General features: G+C 37.1%; 1 protein-coding gene across 1 annotated transcript in view; it reads right to left on the bottom strand.

The window, feature by feature from the left end:
* ASXL3 (ASXL transcriptional regulator 3) overlaps positions 1–17,997 on the bottom strand; it is a 177,495-nt gene that overhangs the window by 144,185 nt on the left and 15,313 nt on the right. The window contains exon 2 of the mRNA XM_059410047.1: positions 1,320–1,402. Coding sequence (XP_059266030.1) covers positions 1,320–1,402 — 83 coding nt within the window. The remainder of the gene's footprint in view (positions 1–1,319; positions 1,403–17,997) is intronic.

Raw genomic sequence — 17,997 nt, 5'->3', positions numbered from 1 at the left:
AAATCGTGATGTTTGTGGATGAGACTTACAAAGGATGCATTTTAAACAGCGAGAAGCTGATGTTATCTACCCTTTACAGTAAGAGGGGTTACAGATGATATTGATTTTTTTAGGACAAGTTGGCCTCAGGAGGATTTTCCTTTCTCTCAGCAGTTCTATCTCAGTAAAAACACCCAAAAGATAGCTCTGCAGCTCTGATTTTCACAAAGCTGCAACTACTGTATGTTCAAATGGCTTACAGGTAGATAACTTCTTACAAAAGTAATTCGCTCTATGTAACATGGATGATTACACACTCATGTGACAGCTCTATGTATTTTATTTCGTAACAAACTTTTTTCTCCCTGTGTAATATCAATATGGCACTCAACTGGTGGCTTAAGCCAAAACTGTAAAATTAATTACTAAATAAAGGCTCATCATAGATAAACAAAATGGAGTACATATCCATAAAATGGAATATTATTTGGCAACAACAACAACAAAAAAAAGAATGAAATACTGATTCATGCTACAACAAGGATGGACCTTGAAAACATTTTGCTAAGTGAAAGAAGCTAGACACAAAAGGCTACATATTGTATAATTCCACTTATATGAAATGTCCAGAACAGTCAAATCCACAGACACAAAAAGTCGAATCATGGTTACCAGGGGGTAGAAGGAGTTGGGAAAGGGGAATGACTGCTTAAGGGGGATGGACTTTCATTCAGGGTGATGAAAATGTTCTGAAATTAGATAGTGGTGTTGACTGCACAACTCTGTGAATATACTAAAAACCACTGAACTATACCTTTTAAAGGCTTGACTTTTATGGTATATGAATTATATCTCAATAAAATTGTTATTTTTTAAAGGCTCAATAGCTGAGTATTGACACTCCAAGCAGAGGACTTCTAAATGTAAGACGACTAAATTTTCAACCACGTTTATTAGCACTTTGAGTTTTATCAGAGTGACCTAATCTTTATAACCTGGGATCTATCTATTAAGCCTGTAAAAGTGTTCCTCTTTACTTTCAGAAACAAAAGCTCCTCTTACAAGACACAGAGAAAGAGGAGTAACTCCAATGAAGGGCTAATTCATGCAGCAAGGCTCTTTGTTAACAAAGTACATTCTATATTAACCTGTCTAATATATTTTATTAAGCCAACAGGCAGTTACAAGGAAATCTTGGGTCATCCAAATATTTGGCAATCACAAAAGAATTTGCAGGTAATTACTGAATCCACAATCAACTACAATATCAAAATCTAGATACATCTACTGCTTTGCAATTAGTGGCAATGAAAACAGAAAATGTAAATATGAATACTGACCTTGTTTCTTTTAACCCTTCTTTCTGAATGACTTCCAATATCTGCTTCGCTGTCATTGGTGAATTGGGGTGTTTTTCTAGTGCCTAAAAAATAAAAATAAACATAAAATTCCTAGATTATTGTATGGAAGCATACAAAATAAAAATGTGTGTGAATCATGCAAGGCTTCCTTAAAATTTTTAAGGGGAAGGGGCTGTTATATCAAAACAAGGTTTCATCACACAGTTTGGGTTTCCAAAGTGAGAATGCAATTCTTTTCTGGACATTTATGGCAATTTCTGCAACATGGGGTCATTCTTCAAAAAAAGGTCACAAAGGCATACACACCAAAACAAAAACAAAAACAAAAACAAAAAAACAAAAAAAAAGAAAAAATGTCAAACCTGAAAACAAAGTTAATAAATGTTTGTAATTTCCTTTATTAAAAATTGCGAATATTTTATGGTTAAAGACAGATTTTCAGGCTATTAAAATGTTTCCTAAATCTCCAGGACCTTGGAAACATTGAGCCTGGACACTACCAACAGCAGGGAACAAAGTGCTGGTTAGAAATACCTTCATTGGATTCACATTTGATCAACCTCTTTTGTATTTAAAAAAAAAAAAAAAAAAAAGAGAGAGAGAGAGAGAGAGAGGGAAAAAATTCCTTCATGGCCAAAATGGAGAAAAAAGCATACAAAAACCCAAGTAAGTTATTACAGTGTGTGTTCCAGTTCAGCTCAGTTTCCTTTCTTCTGCCTTTTTCAATTAATTTCAAGTAAACCCCTTCCTCTTCCCATTCAGCCCATCTCAGTTTTATGAACTGAGTCCCATTTTTCTTTATCTCCCCTTCTGGCCTGCTTATTTTTGAGTGCAAGGGAGTTGTTTTAAACAAAGTGTGGGGAATGCGAGGGACGTGGCTCATTATTTCCACAGGCATGAGACCATCAGACCTGGAAATCAAGTTCCTTTATTTATCCAGGAATTTCATTGGATGTAGGGAAGGCAATCAACAACAGTGTCCACTCTGCTCACCATCACGGACTATAGACAGGGGCTACCTCCAGGTATGAGACCCAAGTCTACACGCATCCTTACAATGACTTCCTCCAAGGGTAGACAACACCTACTTGAAGATGCTGTACAGAGCTTCTGCACATTATAGAGTTCTAACTTATGATTATTTACTAGAACAATCATAATTATTAACAGGGTCGTTTTAAAAAACTAGAAATTGAAAAGGATTCTGAATCTGTTCAAAATAGTTCTGCGATCCCACCTAACTTTCATGGTCAAATCGCAGCCAGCACTGGCAAAGGTTCTATTTGTCAAGGTTCTCCAGTGACTTACAGCCTGCCCCATTCCAGCCTTCACCATCGGGGCCCATTTCCTGTTCTCCCCTCTCTCTAGTTCCCAGAAAATGTTCCCATTCTTCCCAGTCCAGATCAGTCCCTTAGCCATAGTTGGTAAGTCCTTTAAAGCATCCAGCAATATGAGCTACGCTAGAAAGAGGGTATGGCACAAGTATGCCCACAGGAAAGAAGGAAAGCGGTCCTCACAGAGGAGGCCACTGGAGAGCTCACCTGAAAACTGGGAAGGGGGAGAAAGAAACATAGGCACAGCTGTATAGGGAAGAGGACTAATGTGTAAAAATATTGGCTAAAAAAAAAAAAAGGCAAGAAGGAAACTGCATCTTAGAGCTGAAAAGGGGGAAGATTAGATCACAGAGAAAGGCGGGAAAGATATAGACATGAAAACAAAAAGGCGAGAACTGTAAGTAGAACGGTGCGTACTTATGAATTACTGAAAGGAGATGCTGTGGGTGCATGGACCATATAAAGGGTGGGCATCACCCCAAATGACAGGCAATGCTGGGGACACTCATGGTCTCTCATAAGAGATATGGGCAGAAGGTCAAAAGACACAGACAGACACAAGTAAGCAAGCAAGGAAGAGGGAATCTGGCAGGGAGAGGCACAGGATGGCAGAATGAGGGGGAGCGGGGGCAAGGGAGAGAAAGGAAGAAAATTGAGCTGAACTGGGAATGTCCAAAAGGCAAACTGATTAAATCTAGAAAGGGCCGAAGAGGAAACTCCAGCGTACTGGGCAACGTTTTAACGGAAATTTGGGTGCACTCAAAAGTGGGGTTACTCACTGTGGAGGATTCCCTGTTTCTCTTCCTGAGTACAGGCCCCTCAGCACACCTGGGCAGCTCCTCCCAGCAATTGAGAGAATTTGGATAGCCCTGTCCCCTTCTCTATGACATCACATCCTACTCTACAAAGGAAGTAAAAGTGCCAAGAATTACATCATGAAGTGGATGAGAGGCAGGAAGGAAATGAAGCCACACAAAACACCAGAAGCCACCCTCAGTTCCTGCAAGACAGAGAAAGGAGACAGAGAAGGAGAGGTTCCTGGTTGTGAACAAGCTTCACTGAACTAGCTGTGTGAACATGAACAGAACAAAAGAGAGAGAGATTACCTTCACAGAACAAAACATTGATTACCGTCAAAATAATGCGACACATGGCGTAGACATGAATCAGACGCACGGGCAGCCATACTCAAGCACCACAGCGGGCACGAACCACAGTCAGAGTGAGACAGCACACTATGCTACCAGGCCCAAACCCCGGACTGAGGAACTGCCCTTTGCCCCAACACTCTCTTGGCTAGGAGGTGTTACCGGTTCCACACGCCCTGCAAAATTAAACTTTCCGAATGGTCCTTCTTGACATTTTCAATGCAAATAATATTCGGATATGTTTTCATGGTTAGGTAATACCTGTTTTGATCTTAACACATTCCTCTGATTTGTTTCCCATCTTGTACCTACCTCTTTAGAAACTGGGGTCAAGGATGCATTAGAGCACAGAAGAGAGTAAGATAACTCCCAATTTTTAAGACTCTTTATCACAGTAAGATTTTATAGGTCCAATAAATATTTCAGAAAATCAAAACATGTTGAAACAGGCTTGGGCAATTATGATGTTAATTGCAACAAAATGAAAAATGAAATTCTAAAGTTTTCCATGGATAATAACCATTTAAAATGACTTTATTTTTGGAGAGTAAAAATTGGAAAAACACAAACTCATACCTATGTCATAGAAAACAAAATGTACCCATAAACCTAAAAACAAGAATATTAACCACTGCTAATCTTTGTGTTTTGCCTCTAGTTTTTCCTATCCATACATATCAGTTAATATAATTATATAAAGTATATGCATATATTGTTAGCTATCTTAATTTTCTCTATGCAATATGAATTCTTCAAAATGGACATCTGATTGACACTTCACTGAAGATAGACATTATATTGTTTTTAAAATTGAACAAAGAATATATTGAACGTTAACTTTCTTAGAGTGTTATTTACTCAGAGGATATGAACTCTGTCACGTCTCTTGCCAACTGCTTCCAAAACCATTTTAACAATTTATATCCACCTGCCTCTCTTACCACAATTTTGTCAAGATTCAGCTTATCTTTTAGTAGTATTTGCCACCTTATTAGGTCTGAAAGTAATGGCTCATTTGTTATTCTAATCATACTTCTGTAAATACTAATGAGGACAAAGTTTGGTTTTTTTTTCCAAGTGAATATCAAATGGGCTATCACAGGATATTTCTGTTTTCCTTATTAATGTATAAAAATCTCTGCATATAGTAAAACAATATTTATTATTTTGTAAATAAACAGTAGATATTTATTTATTTTTTGTTGCTCTTTTGGTGGTATTTTAGGTAAAGTTTTCTATTTTCACATGAACAACTCCATCAGTTTTTTCCATTCTGACTTCTGTGCTAGGTTTAGAGATTCCTTTTATCAGGCAAATAATTATTTGATTATAATAAAATTAATAATAAAATAAAACAATAAAATATAATAAAAGTAAAATATTTGTAGAAATATTTTTCAAGTATTTTTTATGGTTTTACTTCTTAATTCATCTATAACTCATCATTCTGTAGCAAGGTGAAACACTGACTTAAGCCTCACCACCTATAAATAAGTCAAGATTCCCCACTATAATTCGTTTCACAAGCCAGTCACGGTTAGTGAGTCATTCTCTACCCTATATTAATATTAGGGCAATGAAAACTCTTTGGGATGTGAAACCAAATAAATGTGGGAACCAATATATAAAATGCACAAAAACAGTGCTATCCTTGTTAAGGTGGAGAGGAGACTGCATAGAGCCTCCATACTTCTTCCCTCTAATCGCCAAAGGCACTTCTGGGAATTTTCAGGGTGTCTAAAAATTGAACTGTAAACCACTGTCCCTGGGGCTCATCCAGGGTCCTGAAAGATCCCCTGATCTTTCATTCAACTGCTGAAATGGCACCACACTGTTTTAAATTGCTCTAATATTATAATACACTTCACTATCTGGATCGACCACTGCTCTCATTATTCCTTCTTAAATTTTTAATTGTTCACTACTTTATATTTCCAGATGAAATTTAGATTGGAATTAAATGAGACATCTAATTAAATTTTTAAGCAATTTACACAGTGTTCCATGTGTTTAAGTTTTGTTTCATAAACAGTAATAAGCATTTTGTTGTTTATATTTTCAGTTGCAACTATGAATACACTTTCTCATATAATATTTTCACATTTTATTGCTAAGACATACACAGGCATTGAATTGTGATAATTACTCTCTATATGAACAGCTAATTGAATTCTTAATAGTTCTAACAGTATAGAAATGCAGAATCATATTTTCTACAAATAATGTGAATTGGGTCTCCTTTCCCACACTTCTGTGCTTTCTCGTTCCTATATTATTTACTTTGGATAAAAACTGATCTAGTACCTTTCAAAAAAAAATCATTTGCCAAAAATTAAGCTGCTTTGTCACTTATTTCCTCAAAAACAAGTCCCCAAAACTGCCGAGTTTCGCCAAGAGTATCCACAGCTACAAGGATCAGCACTGCCTTGCCAAGGGAAGACTATAATTAGAACCACTGGCCAGATATCAATGTCTCTTCTACACAAATCGGTCTGTCACAGTGCTTAATCTTTACATAAAATGCCCTTCCTTTCTTTGTAAAAACAAATCACCCTCCTGTGTTCAAGCCCTATTTGTGAGTCCACTTTACTCTCACTCTCTAAGAGCTGTGTTTTGCACCTTTCATGCTTCCGCCTGATGCACTAAAGTCCCTTCAATCTTCCTTTCCCTCCTTTCTTCTGCAGTGCTACTCCCCAGGAGGTTTCAGATTTAACGTGGCTCTCCAAAAAGGGGGATTTCCATGGCAAGGGATACAACGTTTGTGTACAATCAGCCACCTTCCTAAGCAATGGAGCCCCCTGTATTTTTCACAAGACCTCAACACGTGTATAGAATTGCCAAATACACCACTGGATTTCTTTCACCTTCTCTACTTATAAGACTATCGCAGAACCAATCTCAAAAACATCTAGACTCATACTATGCTACTTTGAGACAAGACAGACTCATTCCAGAAACCTCCTCCTCTAGACTTCTACAAGTCCCAATAGAAGGCGGGGGAAAAAAACATAACATAACAAAACAAAACAAAACAAAAAGCCTTTCAAAGAAAGGATGGTAATGTAGTTAAGAACAGAGATGGTTTGCCATATCATTTAGGGCACCGGCCAAGCTAAGAATGTATTCCTCTATGTTTTAGGTTCAAACATTTTAATCTAATAAATAAAAGGTTCCGAACACCTTAAGGCTCATTCCAGATTTCCCTGGTGTCTCTCAAACACAAAAGTCATCTCCAGTATCCCTAAGATAAACATACTGGACCAATGTTCACCTAATGGGTAAAATCTTGGTCCTTCAGGTCCTAAACAAAATTTTCTGAGCTTACTTCTTAGAATGCAAAAGGAAGAGATTTCCACAATTTGAAAACGCGTCTCTGGTATATGATTACATTTGTGGAATCCTAAGTGAGCACCCAGCTCCCTCCCTTTTTCTAACACCAGCTTGTCTTCCCTTAGTCCTGGCTGGCAGTTTGTTGAAATACTTACCTCTTTAAGGTCTCAGGCCTTAGGCAAATGGCTTAAGGGTTATAACAATAAACCATCACATAGCTATGGACGGTTAAAGGGTGCTTTCACATAACACAGTTTATTTGCTCTCATACAACATGTATTATTTTATTTGACCCTTACAACAATGTGGTGAGATGCACTGAGGAGGCAGGATTAACTTTCTCAGCGATGCACAAAGTTGAAGTAATTGTTTCAAGATCAAAAGCTAGTATGTGGAAGGACAGGACTTGTATACATGATAATATAGGTGATGATAATTTAAATGTAATAAGAATAGCTCCTACTTGCTAGGCAATTCTGTGCTAAGTCTATAGGAGCTTTCCACATATTACAGTAGACTCAGGGATTCATATATTAAACATTCACTACTTCCACTATTCTTGAGAAACCTCAAATGTCCATGTCATTCTGATGGAACATGAATTGGGATCACTGACAGGATTCAGACGAGGAAATCAACCACATAGAAAGTGACAGCACTTTGCTGACTGCCCGGTATCTACAGCTCAGTTAGGCTGTTCTCTGCTCCTAAAATATGTGGCTGCTAGTTAAGGGTCTAAACATAATACAATTTTTCTATTCTACCTGCATGTATTTTATGGGGGAAATTATATGTTGCCATAGTATTTATGAATGTGTGACTTAAAAGATGTGGATTTTGTTTTGATACCCTTGAGAATCAGGGTATCAAACTATTTCACCCCGAAACAGCAGCCTCCAGGAAGATCAAGTGCCCCTGAGGTCCAGCAGCCAGTAAGTGAGGGGGTCTGGCCCTTCTGACACTGAACTCTGCTTCTTCTATTTAGCTTTAAATTGCTTCTCCTCCTGAGCACAGGGGTTGTGCAGAAATGAAAGGTCTATAATCAAGATATTATACACAGTATCTACCTCATAATCCCCACTTCAGCAATCTATCACTTAAGAACAATCAAATATTTCTTTGAACTCTCAGATAATGGTTTAAACTGTACCTTCCCTTGGTAGCACCTGTCAAATAGATAATTAGCAGTATCTGCTTAATGCTATTCTTGCTTTGGTCCCCATTCATGTCCACATCCCCAGGCTGCAGCATGACCAAGCAGACTAATACAGAGGCCAAGTTAATTTGAAGAGATGTGTCCAGTCACTCTCTGAGGTTATGGGAGCTGCAATCAGATGAACCAAGAGCCCCTACTCACTAGCTGTCTTAGCTCAGATATTTAACCTCCCTGGATCTCAGTTTCCTCATTTCCTCGTTTATAAAAATGCTGTGAGGACAAAATGAGATAATGAATGTGAAGTGCTTATTATTCCAATTCGCCAAATGACTGCCTGGAGCAGTATGTGCTAATAAACATTAGTTAACACTGTTGGCTTGGGGGCGGGGACCCCTCTGAGCACATCCTAGAAAATGAGGAGAGCTATTTAAAAAAAAAAAAAGAAAGAAAGAAAGAAAGAAAGAAAGAAAGAAAGATGGGCATTAGATGTAGTCTCTCTCTGAGATTTCCTGTGTAAACTGCACTCCAGCTTGTATGAATACGGCGAGTCTCCTCCTGCCACCCCTCATCACCTGAGCACGGCCAGACTTCTACTCAGGGTTCACAGGTAAACCCGCACACACTGTGCCTAGTTTCAGCATCCAACAGTCTTTTTATCTGTGTTTAACAAGGAGGGTTAGACCATATGGCACTATTCTAGACACTGCTGTGTTACCAAGAAAGAAAAGCACAGTACAGGGACAAATTATCCTGCTATACTTGTGTTACAATTCAAGTAAAAATATAGAATATTAACAGTAACAACTTGTTTCCAGCCACATACACTTCAAGACAAACTTTCAAGCAATTATAATAGAGGATTATTGAATACCCATCAAAAAAAATCTGTCCATAAGATTAATTTAATTGCACAGCCTCATAAAACAGAGCACAGCTGAGAATAGAAAAATGGCTTTGTGAGGCCTAGAACAGTTCAGAGTGATCATTACCTGAATTTGTAGATAAAGTTCTATGGGACTGAGAGGTGACTGCTAATTTCCTGTGGATTTTGTTCTACCTCATTAAGTTTCTAATCTTTTGAAACAGTTTGTCATTACATATAAAACAGAAAGCAAAAACAATGTGAGAGAAATCCAGAATTTCTACAACATTCTAAAAAGGGTAAAAGAAAAATATTAATACCTACTTAAACGATGATACAGATGAAACTGTTTTAGAAAGTAAAACATATCTTTAATGAAAAAATACTTCTCCCACAGAAATCTGCAGGCAGTGTACTATATTTAAAACCCACTAATTATTAAAAAGCTTTCTCTGTGCATCAAGTAAAAATTTTGCTTTCCTATGATTTCTACTATGTAGTCCTAGTTTTTGCCTTTGAATGTGACAATTATTTAATATTAAATTACAAGCACTTTCCTAACATGAAAGCTTAAGGTAAAGTGATTGTGTTATATGAATTTACAAAATGGGGACCAATCATTTATTCACATGATATGCTGCCACTTGTTTGAATACACCATTAAGGTCTTAGTCTTCTTTCATCTCGAGGCTAACGGATCCTCAGTTGCTTCCATCAATCCTCACATAAAATGGTTTGCAGACACTGTCTCACAAAACACCCCTTGAACATTCTTGAGTTTGCCAACATCACTTGTAAAATACATGCTTTCAGGATTATGATAATTGAATGAATTTAGCTAAATACCATTAATAATTACTCTAAACGTAATTTGAATGAAACATAATATAGTAAAACTATTACCTCCCTTTTCTAACTCATATAATTATGTTAATACAAACTAGTATGACACTCGTTCTTTCTTAGCAGTCCTCAGGCCGTCAACCAACTAAAACTTCCAGAACTTTCAACGTTTATTTCTGAAATCACATGCATAGTTCTGTGGTATAGATTTCCAAACTTACTGGATGTAAATGGATGTTTGTTCAATGCAACTAGGGTTTGTTTCAGTCCATTTTTATGGGCTCTGAAATCTTATCATTTCCAAGTATCTTTTTATTCCAGGTACCAGGTAAACTTTGTGGTATCCGCAAATATGAAAAATACTTATCTCAGTCAAATTTCACCTTTTTCAGTGAAGGTTGTTTGTCCTACTTTATAAAGTTCTTTTGGAATCATCATTCTCTTGTTCGACTGTCCAGTTTCCCTTTGTACTTTGTGATACCCGCACATTTGACATTTGATGTTTCCTTCAAGTTACTCAGGACAGAGCTGAACAAAGCCATGGAAAACAAAGCCCCAACAGTGTGACTGCTGCTAGAGTCTTCCTTCAGATGCATCCCGATTAGCCAATCAATGCGCTCAGCTATAGATCTTCAATCTTCTAAAAATTCATTTAATTATACTTCAAATGACTGGCTGAAATTTAGCTCCAACAGGAGCATCCTCCTGATATGTAACTCTAATAATCCTATCAAAAATAAATTAATTTAGTTTGACAGGAATTAACTTAGAGAATCCATAATGCCTTCTAGGGATCACTACTTCCATATCTAAATGCTTAGAGTCATCTGCTTAATAGTACGCTCTAGAATTTCCCTGAGAGTGGAGATAAAGCTCAATAATCTGTGATTTCAAACACTTTCTTCTATCTCTTTCTATAATAACAACAGCCAACACACAGCAGTGACTCTGCATCAGGCATTATTCTAACATGTATATAAACTCACTTAATCCTCACAGCAACCTCCTTATCATTTAGGGACTATTGTCACCCTCATTTTATGACAAGATGAGGTAACTAAGGTGCAAAGGGGTTTATTTAATTCTCCCAAAGTCACACAGCTACAAAGTAGTAAAGCCAAGATTAGAACCTCGGTAGTCAGATCCTTAGACAATTACTCCCCTGTCCCTGTGATCTTCCACACGATTATCAGCAGCCCTTCTCCTCATATCTGCAGGTTCTTTCAGTGTCTTGTCATCAAAGTCACATCTCATCATTTCATGTTCCATTTAAAATACAGTGGAGATAACTTCTGTGTTATTTTATCACACCTTCTTAAGAAAATCTGCACTTTTTTTTCTGTACTATTTTTTTAAAAGATGTTATTTATTTACTTGACAGACAGAGATCACAAGTAGGCAGAGAGAGAGGGGGAAGCAGGCTCCCTGCTGAGCAGAGAGCCCGATGAGGGACTCGATGCCAGGACCCTGAGATCATGACCTGAGTAGAAGGCAGAGGCTTTAACCCACTTAGCCACCCAGGTGCCCCTTTCTGTATTTTAAAGGAGAAAAATGTAATGAAATATTTCAAAACTGAGAAAACTGAAAAATCATGCCCAGTAATAAAGGTGCTACCACGCTGATCTATTATATCACACTAATTTCATGGCAGCTAAAATGCAGGGGAAAACTCCTTTGGACTGAATGAAGGAAATAGTAGCTTATCAGAGCTGATAAAGATTTTCGTATTTCTTAAGTAAGAGAATTTTCTCCTATGGAAATTCATACAGTGGCATTGGGGTTATGAACAAGATCTTCAATGACAGTGTCACAAAAGCAAGCAAAGGACAGTTATAAAATTTTGTCATGGAACCTCTCATAAAAAAATAAACATAAAAACTGAGAATAATTATGTAAAATAATCCAAGTAGATAGTCTTCCCAAGTTCCAATATAATTAAATTAGGATTATATACTCTAACAACTTAAAGTTTATTTATATTATATTATTACGGATATAGTAATTCTAAAAACCAGGCTTGTAGATGGCAAAATACAGTATTATGAAAATTAAAGATCTTCATGTGTATTTTTGTCCACACATGGGAAACTAAAAACCTGTCTACATGGAGACCTATGGACAAAGCCAGCATTCTCCTCAAGATAACATTCTGAAGCAGCAATCGGTTGAGAACCCAAATTTCTGTATCTTGGGAATTTTTACAAGGTGCTTGTGTTAATAATAGAAGGTAGTATGTGCATAACACTAGAAAGCACTCTGTAATAGAAACATGCTAGTTCATTTTGCAAGAACTTGAATTATGCTGACATATTTAATTCTTACAACCACCTGTCAAGGTAGGTACTAATGTTATAGAGAGGACTGAGACACAGACACATTACTTCCCCTCTACTAGGCGATCCCTAAGTAAGAAGCCAACCTGGGACCCAAACCCATGCCTTCAGTCTCCAACTGCTTCACTGTCCCAATATACCATCTTGTAGTAAATGGTGCCAACTTACTTGGAGGGTAATTTGGCAGTACTATTAAAATGTAAAAAGTAGGAGGTCCCATTTGTTCACCTTTAGGAATTTTTCTTACAGAAATCTACAGCTTATCCCACAGGTTCAATGAAGTATTATTTGAAAATTTTTTTTTTAAAAAAAGCTAATCTAAGAGGGGGATAGTTAAATAAATGAAGACACACACATATCATAAAATACACCACCATCTCAAAGAAAATATGCACTGACAGAGGAAGATGTCCATAAAGTGACGAGTAAAAATAAGCAGGCTAAAGAACAGTATGTATAGGAAAAGCATGTATTCAAATGTATGTGTTGTCCATACCCACATAAAAATATTGCAACAATTACCAATTGTTACCCTGGAGAGGGATAGAAAAGCAAAAGTTGAAAAAGGAAATGTTATACTTTTTAAATATTTGCATATTTAGAAGCACAAATTACTTTCATCCTCTTTAAATTGTATATTAATCTCTACATTATGCCATTTATATAATTTATGCCTGCATTATTTAAATTACATAGTATTTAATAAATAATTTAAAAATCCGTTTCAAACAAAATAAAAATGAATACTCAAGCAGCAACAGAAGCAGTTATATACCTCATACTGTACAGCACAGTGGAGAAAACAAAATAGAGATATATTGAATTTTTTCCAAAGCAAGGATTACTCATCATTCAATCTGAGTCAAGAAAATTCTTCAGTGTTATTCTCCCAGACTCGTCTGAAATGACACAGCATCCAGCTGTAGCTGCCAGAAGGAATTAGTTGCAAAATATATCTTGAGATAATTGTGGAAAATGACTTTGTTATATGGAATTATTTGATCCTGACCACTTAAATGTTGAAGAATGACAAAGACAATGATGCTTGCTTTGTCACAGTTAATAGTCACCCTTTTCTCTGGACTATAGTTAGACAACAACATCACCTCCTCAATAATTCATTGATTTAACAAATATTTACCAAGCACACACACACACCAAAATGAAATGCAATAAAACATGTCATCACCATCTCTAGAGACACTTATCCCCTGGTTTACTATAGTCAGGGAGGGGAAGGTGGCAAACAGCTAATTTACTTAGAAATGGATTTAAAATAAAAGAAAGAAGACCAGGCCATATGCCTTGTTCATATTCATTCAAAATGCTAATTGGGCTGTATAGAAATAACCTTTGCTTACCCCATTTCTGACAGTTTTCTTATAATTCAGATTCTAGGCAAGTAGTGATAATCATTGTGGTATTATTTTATGTTATTTTATTTGGCCATTCCTTTATTGCTAGTACCTGGCACAAGGTAGGCACTGAATAGAAACCTGGCTAATGAATGAAAACAAGAGGAATGAAGACAAGGAAGAACTGATGTGCTGAATTTACTGTCTTGTGTACACAAGTCCCTATTCTCTTCTGAAAAATCCCTCCCTGCTTGGATGTGAATGGGAGCTAGCATATTCCTGTAGATACGTAAGGGTTCTCTACAAACGACAGGTGGTGGGATGGTCCCTGTTGGGTACACAGGAGGGCCAATCATCGATCTTCCCCAGCACACATTGGCCTAAATCTCAAGAAAATAAATCTCAGTTGCTTTCTGAAAATAACCCCACGTGATGAGAGCCTGAAATTAGCTAAAAGCTGAGTCTTCAGCCATGTGGAAGTAGCCCGATCCAGAAAATAAGTCTTCTGTATGGACAGAAGCAGAGATGGAGGAGGCCTGGACACATTCACTCCTTCTTTCCAGGTGTTGCTAAGGACCTGTGTTCTCCTATGCTGCTTTAGGCTTATACAAGTCGTCCAGTAAATTCAACTTCTCGCTTAATTGGTTAGAGTTCGATTTTAGTCACTGTCCATGACCAAATGTTCATGACCAATGTGTGCATTAGACTAATTACTAAGCCCTTAGTTGGTTCTTTCCACAGGCTATTTTTAAAAAATACAAAAGACATGTTTCTAAGCCTTATGTTAATGTTTTACTCCTTTAGAAGTAAATAAAAGAGTAGCTATTGCTAACACTTACTTCATCACTGGCAACTCAAATTCTTAATAAGATAAAACTTGGGAACGCAGAGTGTTAGTCCTTTGTCAAATATGCACTTTGATCCATCCAGACAGATAATTAAAAAATTTCAAAAACTGTATAAAATTGGGAACTCACCAGGCAAAACTATAAATAATTTTAGCAGTAAGAGGTCTTTACCTAGAACACAACTTTGATGAGCACCAGCTAAAAGAATTTCTGAATTCCAGGCTTCAGAAAGAAGGCCAACATTTTAAAAATATGAAGCAGGTACCTCAATATTTTCATAATATGTCCTAGAGGCCTTCTGAAAGCCAAAAGGCTTATGTGTTATGTCATCCTTGTTTCTAATTGGAGTCATAAGGTAAGAATCTAGCATAAGTGTTTATACTAAAAACCAAGTCAAACATGTCCCACCAGATTTATTATACTCAAGGAATTAAGATATAATTTAAGTATTGGCATATAGATTTATGCTAAATACATTCTGGGGCAAGGACTTTTTTCTGCTTGATGTACTACCCACCTTAATATTAGCCAAGTTTTCCAACCCTCCCCAGTCTATCCCCCTTTCTATCCCATTTCTTAGACTATGTGGAGGAATAAAGGCTATATTTATCAGGGCACAAAACAAACAGAACTGGTTTCAATCAGCCGATATTTGTTGATATGAAATATGGGCTGAGTCTCTTTAAGGAGGCAATGGAGCATTAAAACTTACCTTTGCCAACAAAAGACTCTTTATGAAATCAGATAGTCCCTACTGCTTTCGAGCCTTCTTCAGTCCCGATTCTACCAGTTGAGTTCTGCCTACAACCAGGCTGGGAGCTCATTATACTATAATACCACATTTAGATGTCAGGATGAAGAAAAATGATTAGCTCTGATGTGATCAAAATATCTATTCCTTCAAAAGAAATACAAGTAAGAATTACCTATTAACCAACTCTAAATTAGTGGTTACATAAAGTCTTACTTAGATTTTTCCCAGAGGTTGCCATTCAGCATTATTAAATTATGCCTGAAGATAAATTAGGCCAGATGTTTTTCTCTTAGATTCACTGAAATGCAGGCAGTAGGCAGTAGGCCCACAGGAATCAGATCCTCTCTGCAGAAGCTATCTCTAGGAAAAGCTTTGAGAGTTCTGTTAACTCTTCTGATGTTCAGGTTTTAAGAGGTAACTATGTCTGCCATCAGGTATAAAGAACACTTTATACCTGGGATAAACGCTGGGATACTCCATAGGTATCCTGGTGCAAAGGGGAAATAAACATGAAACACATTATCTCCATATTACTGGAAATTAAAACAGGAAAATGAAAGTCTGTTTTGTGACCCTAACATCTCAGAGGTGGCCTTGCCTATGATAATTATAACTAACATGCCCCCATATAAAGGCAAAAAAAAATTTTTTTAAGGAATTCACTGAGAAAATCAACGTCCCCTGCAGATAAATTATGTCATGATGAACAATATAATTTAACATGTACCTGAGTATGTATTAACGACTCCGTCCTTATTTGAGCGAAAGATTGGTAGGAAATTGGTAAGAAATCTGGTTTTGAGTTTTGAGTTTTGGAGCATGAGACAAATAGGGCTGCACACGGCTGAGCTGAAGGGCTGGACAAACATGGTTCATCTGGTTTTAAGATGCATATGGTCAACACATTCCTTGTGGTGTGAAAATCTGCAGGCTTTCAAGACAAGTTTTCTTCCCCCTTTTTATCCCTTTTGCTCCACGAAGGAGTAGGCCTCAAAGGGGAGTCTGTCAGCTGTCAGGAGTTTCTGTAGGCTCTATCTAGAGGAGAGTGGACACTGGTGGGAAACAGCCGGAGGGTGACTGAGCCCTCAATGGAAGGGAAATGGAGACAGGAATCTCTGAGACAGACTGGGAAACCCAATCCCTTAGCGGGGGTGCTTCCTCTACGCACATTCCCCTAGGCCAAAAGAGAGAGAAAGAGAGAAAGAAAGAGGTGTTATTACAGTGTCTGCTTTCCTCCTCTCAATGGTGTGGAAATCTGGTCATACCTTTTCAATGAAGCACAATTTGTCTGCACGAGGGAACTTGAACTCATTGAAAATGTCCAGGTGCCCTTTTTCTATCTCTCCAGCTATCTTGGAATTCAATTCCCTATGAGCCATAATTGTTCTACTCCTTCTGGTGAGAAAGCTTTCCTCCTCGGTAGGCTGAATGAAAAGCAAGTATTTTAAAAAGCCAAAATATAAACAGAATTATCTTAAGATGGAATATGAGAGAATTTTCCTGGCAATGAAAATTCCCTATTGTTTACTGGTTTGAAAATATCAAAGAATAAATATGAGACAGGCTGATTTTACGGAGCAATTTAATGTAATGGAGAAGAAAAAAGAGGGACCTAACCTTGTTTGCCTTCCTTACCTCTTAAGCATGTAATTATGCGTTTAGTGTCTCATAAACAAAGGTAGAAGGCAGAAGGCGTCCTAGAACAAAAACACCTGTTTTGCTGCAAGGGCTGCATCTGACAGGATGGGGAGGGATAGAAAATAGTAAAAAAAAAAAAAAAAAACACAAAAAACCCTGAAATCTCAGTGGCTTAAAACAAATGCTTATTTCTCACTCACATCTCTATGTCCACATCTCTAGAAGTAGGATGACTGAAATTCCATCTTGTCACCAGCTTCTGTGATCAACACAACTGAGAAAGAAATAAGGAGCATCAAACGCTGGCTAGAGGGGACAAAACAACTCACAGGGTTAATGCCTAACTTCAAGGGGGCAGAGAAGTACAGCCCCACCATTTGTCCCTAAGGAGGGAAAATGAAAGAACTGTGCACCAGCCTACTGACTAACAAAATATCCAGTCAACCATTCGTTAAAGACAGAGAAAGATTTTTTTAAATAACTCAGAAGACAATCTCTTTTTTTCCCTGTTGACTCTATCCAAAACAAAGATATATGAACAAACACATAGGGAAAAGACTATAACAAAACGCTAAAGTTTATTAAGGTCCTACTGTTTGTTTCTACATCATTTTTCTAGATGACATCTTTCATGTGCTTAAAGTTGCCTTTTTTCCCTAAAGCTGCCTCGCACTATCACCTAACACCAAGAGAATGAGACAAAATGTCATGAAAAGATGGAGTGGGAAGACTGGACTAATTAAAGACAAAACTCATTCTTCACTGCAGCTTTTAACAATAGAAAAAATGTTTAACTTTCAAGCATCTTGCATTTCCCACTATGAAGTGAGTAAATAGTGAGTTCTGGAAAAAAGGGTGGGCAGAGTCATTAAAATATTTTTAAAAATGAAATATCTGTATTTGCTGTTATTGGTTTTGGGTTTTTTTGTTTTGTTTTGTTTTGTTTTTTGTTTTTTCTCCCTGCTGACAGTCTTTCTTATTTAGTTACTGGAAGTTGGCCTGTAAAGATAGCATTAGTCACAAAGTGATAAGATAGACATAAAAACTTGGAGAAAT

Source organism: Mustela nigripes, chromosome 8 (assembly GCF_022355385.1).
Source record: "Mustela nigripes isolate SB6536 chromosome 8, MUSNIG.SB6536, whole genome shotgun sequence".
NCBI lineage: Eukaryota > Metazoa > Chordata > Mammalia > Carnivora > Mustelidae > Mustela > Mustela nigripes.
This window is presented reverse-complemented; position numbering and strand designations above follow the sequence as displayed.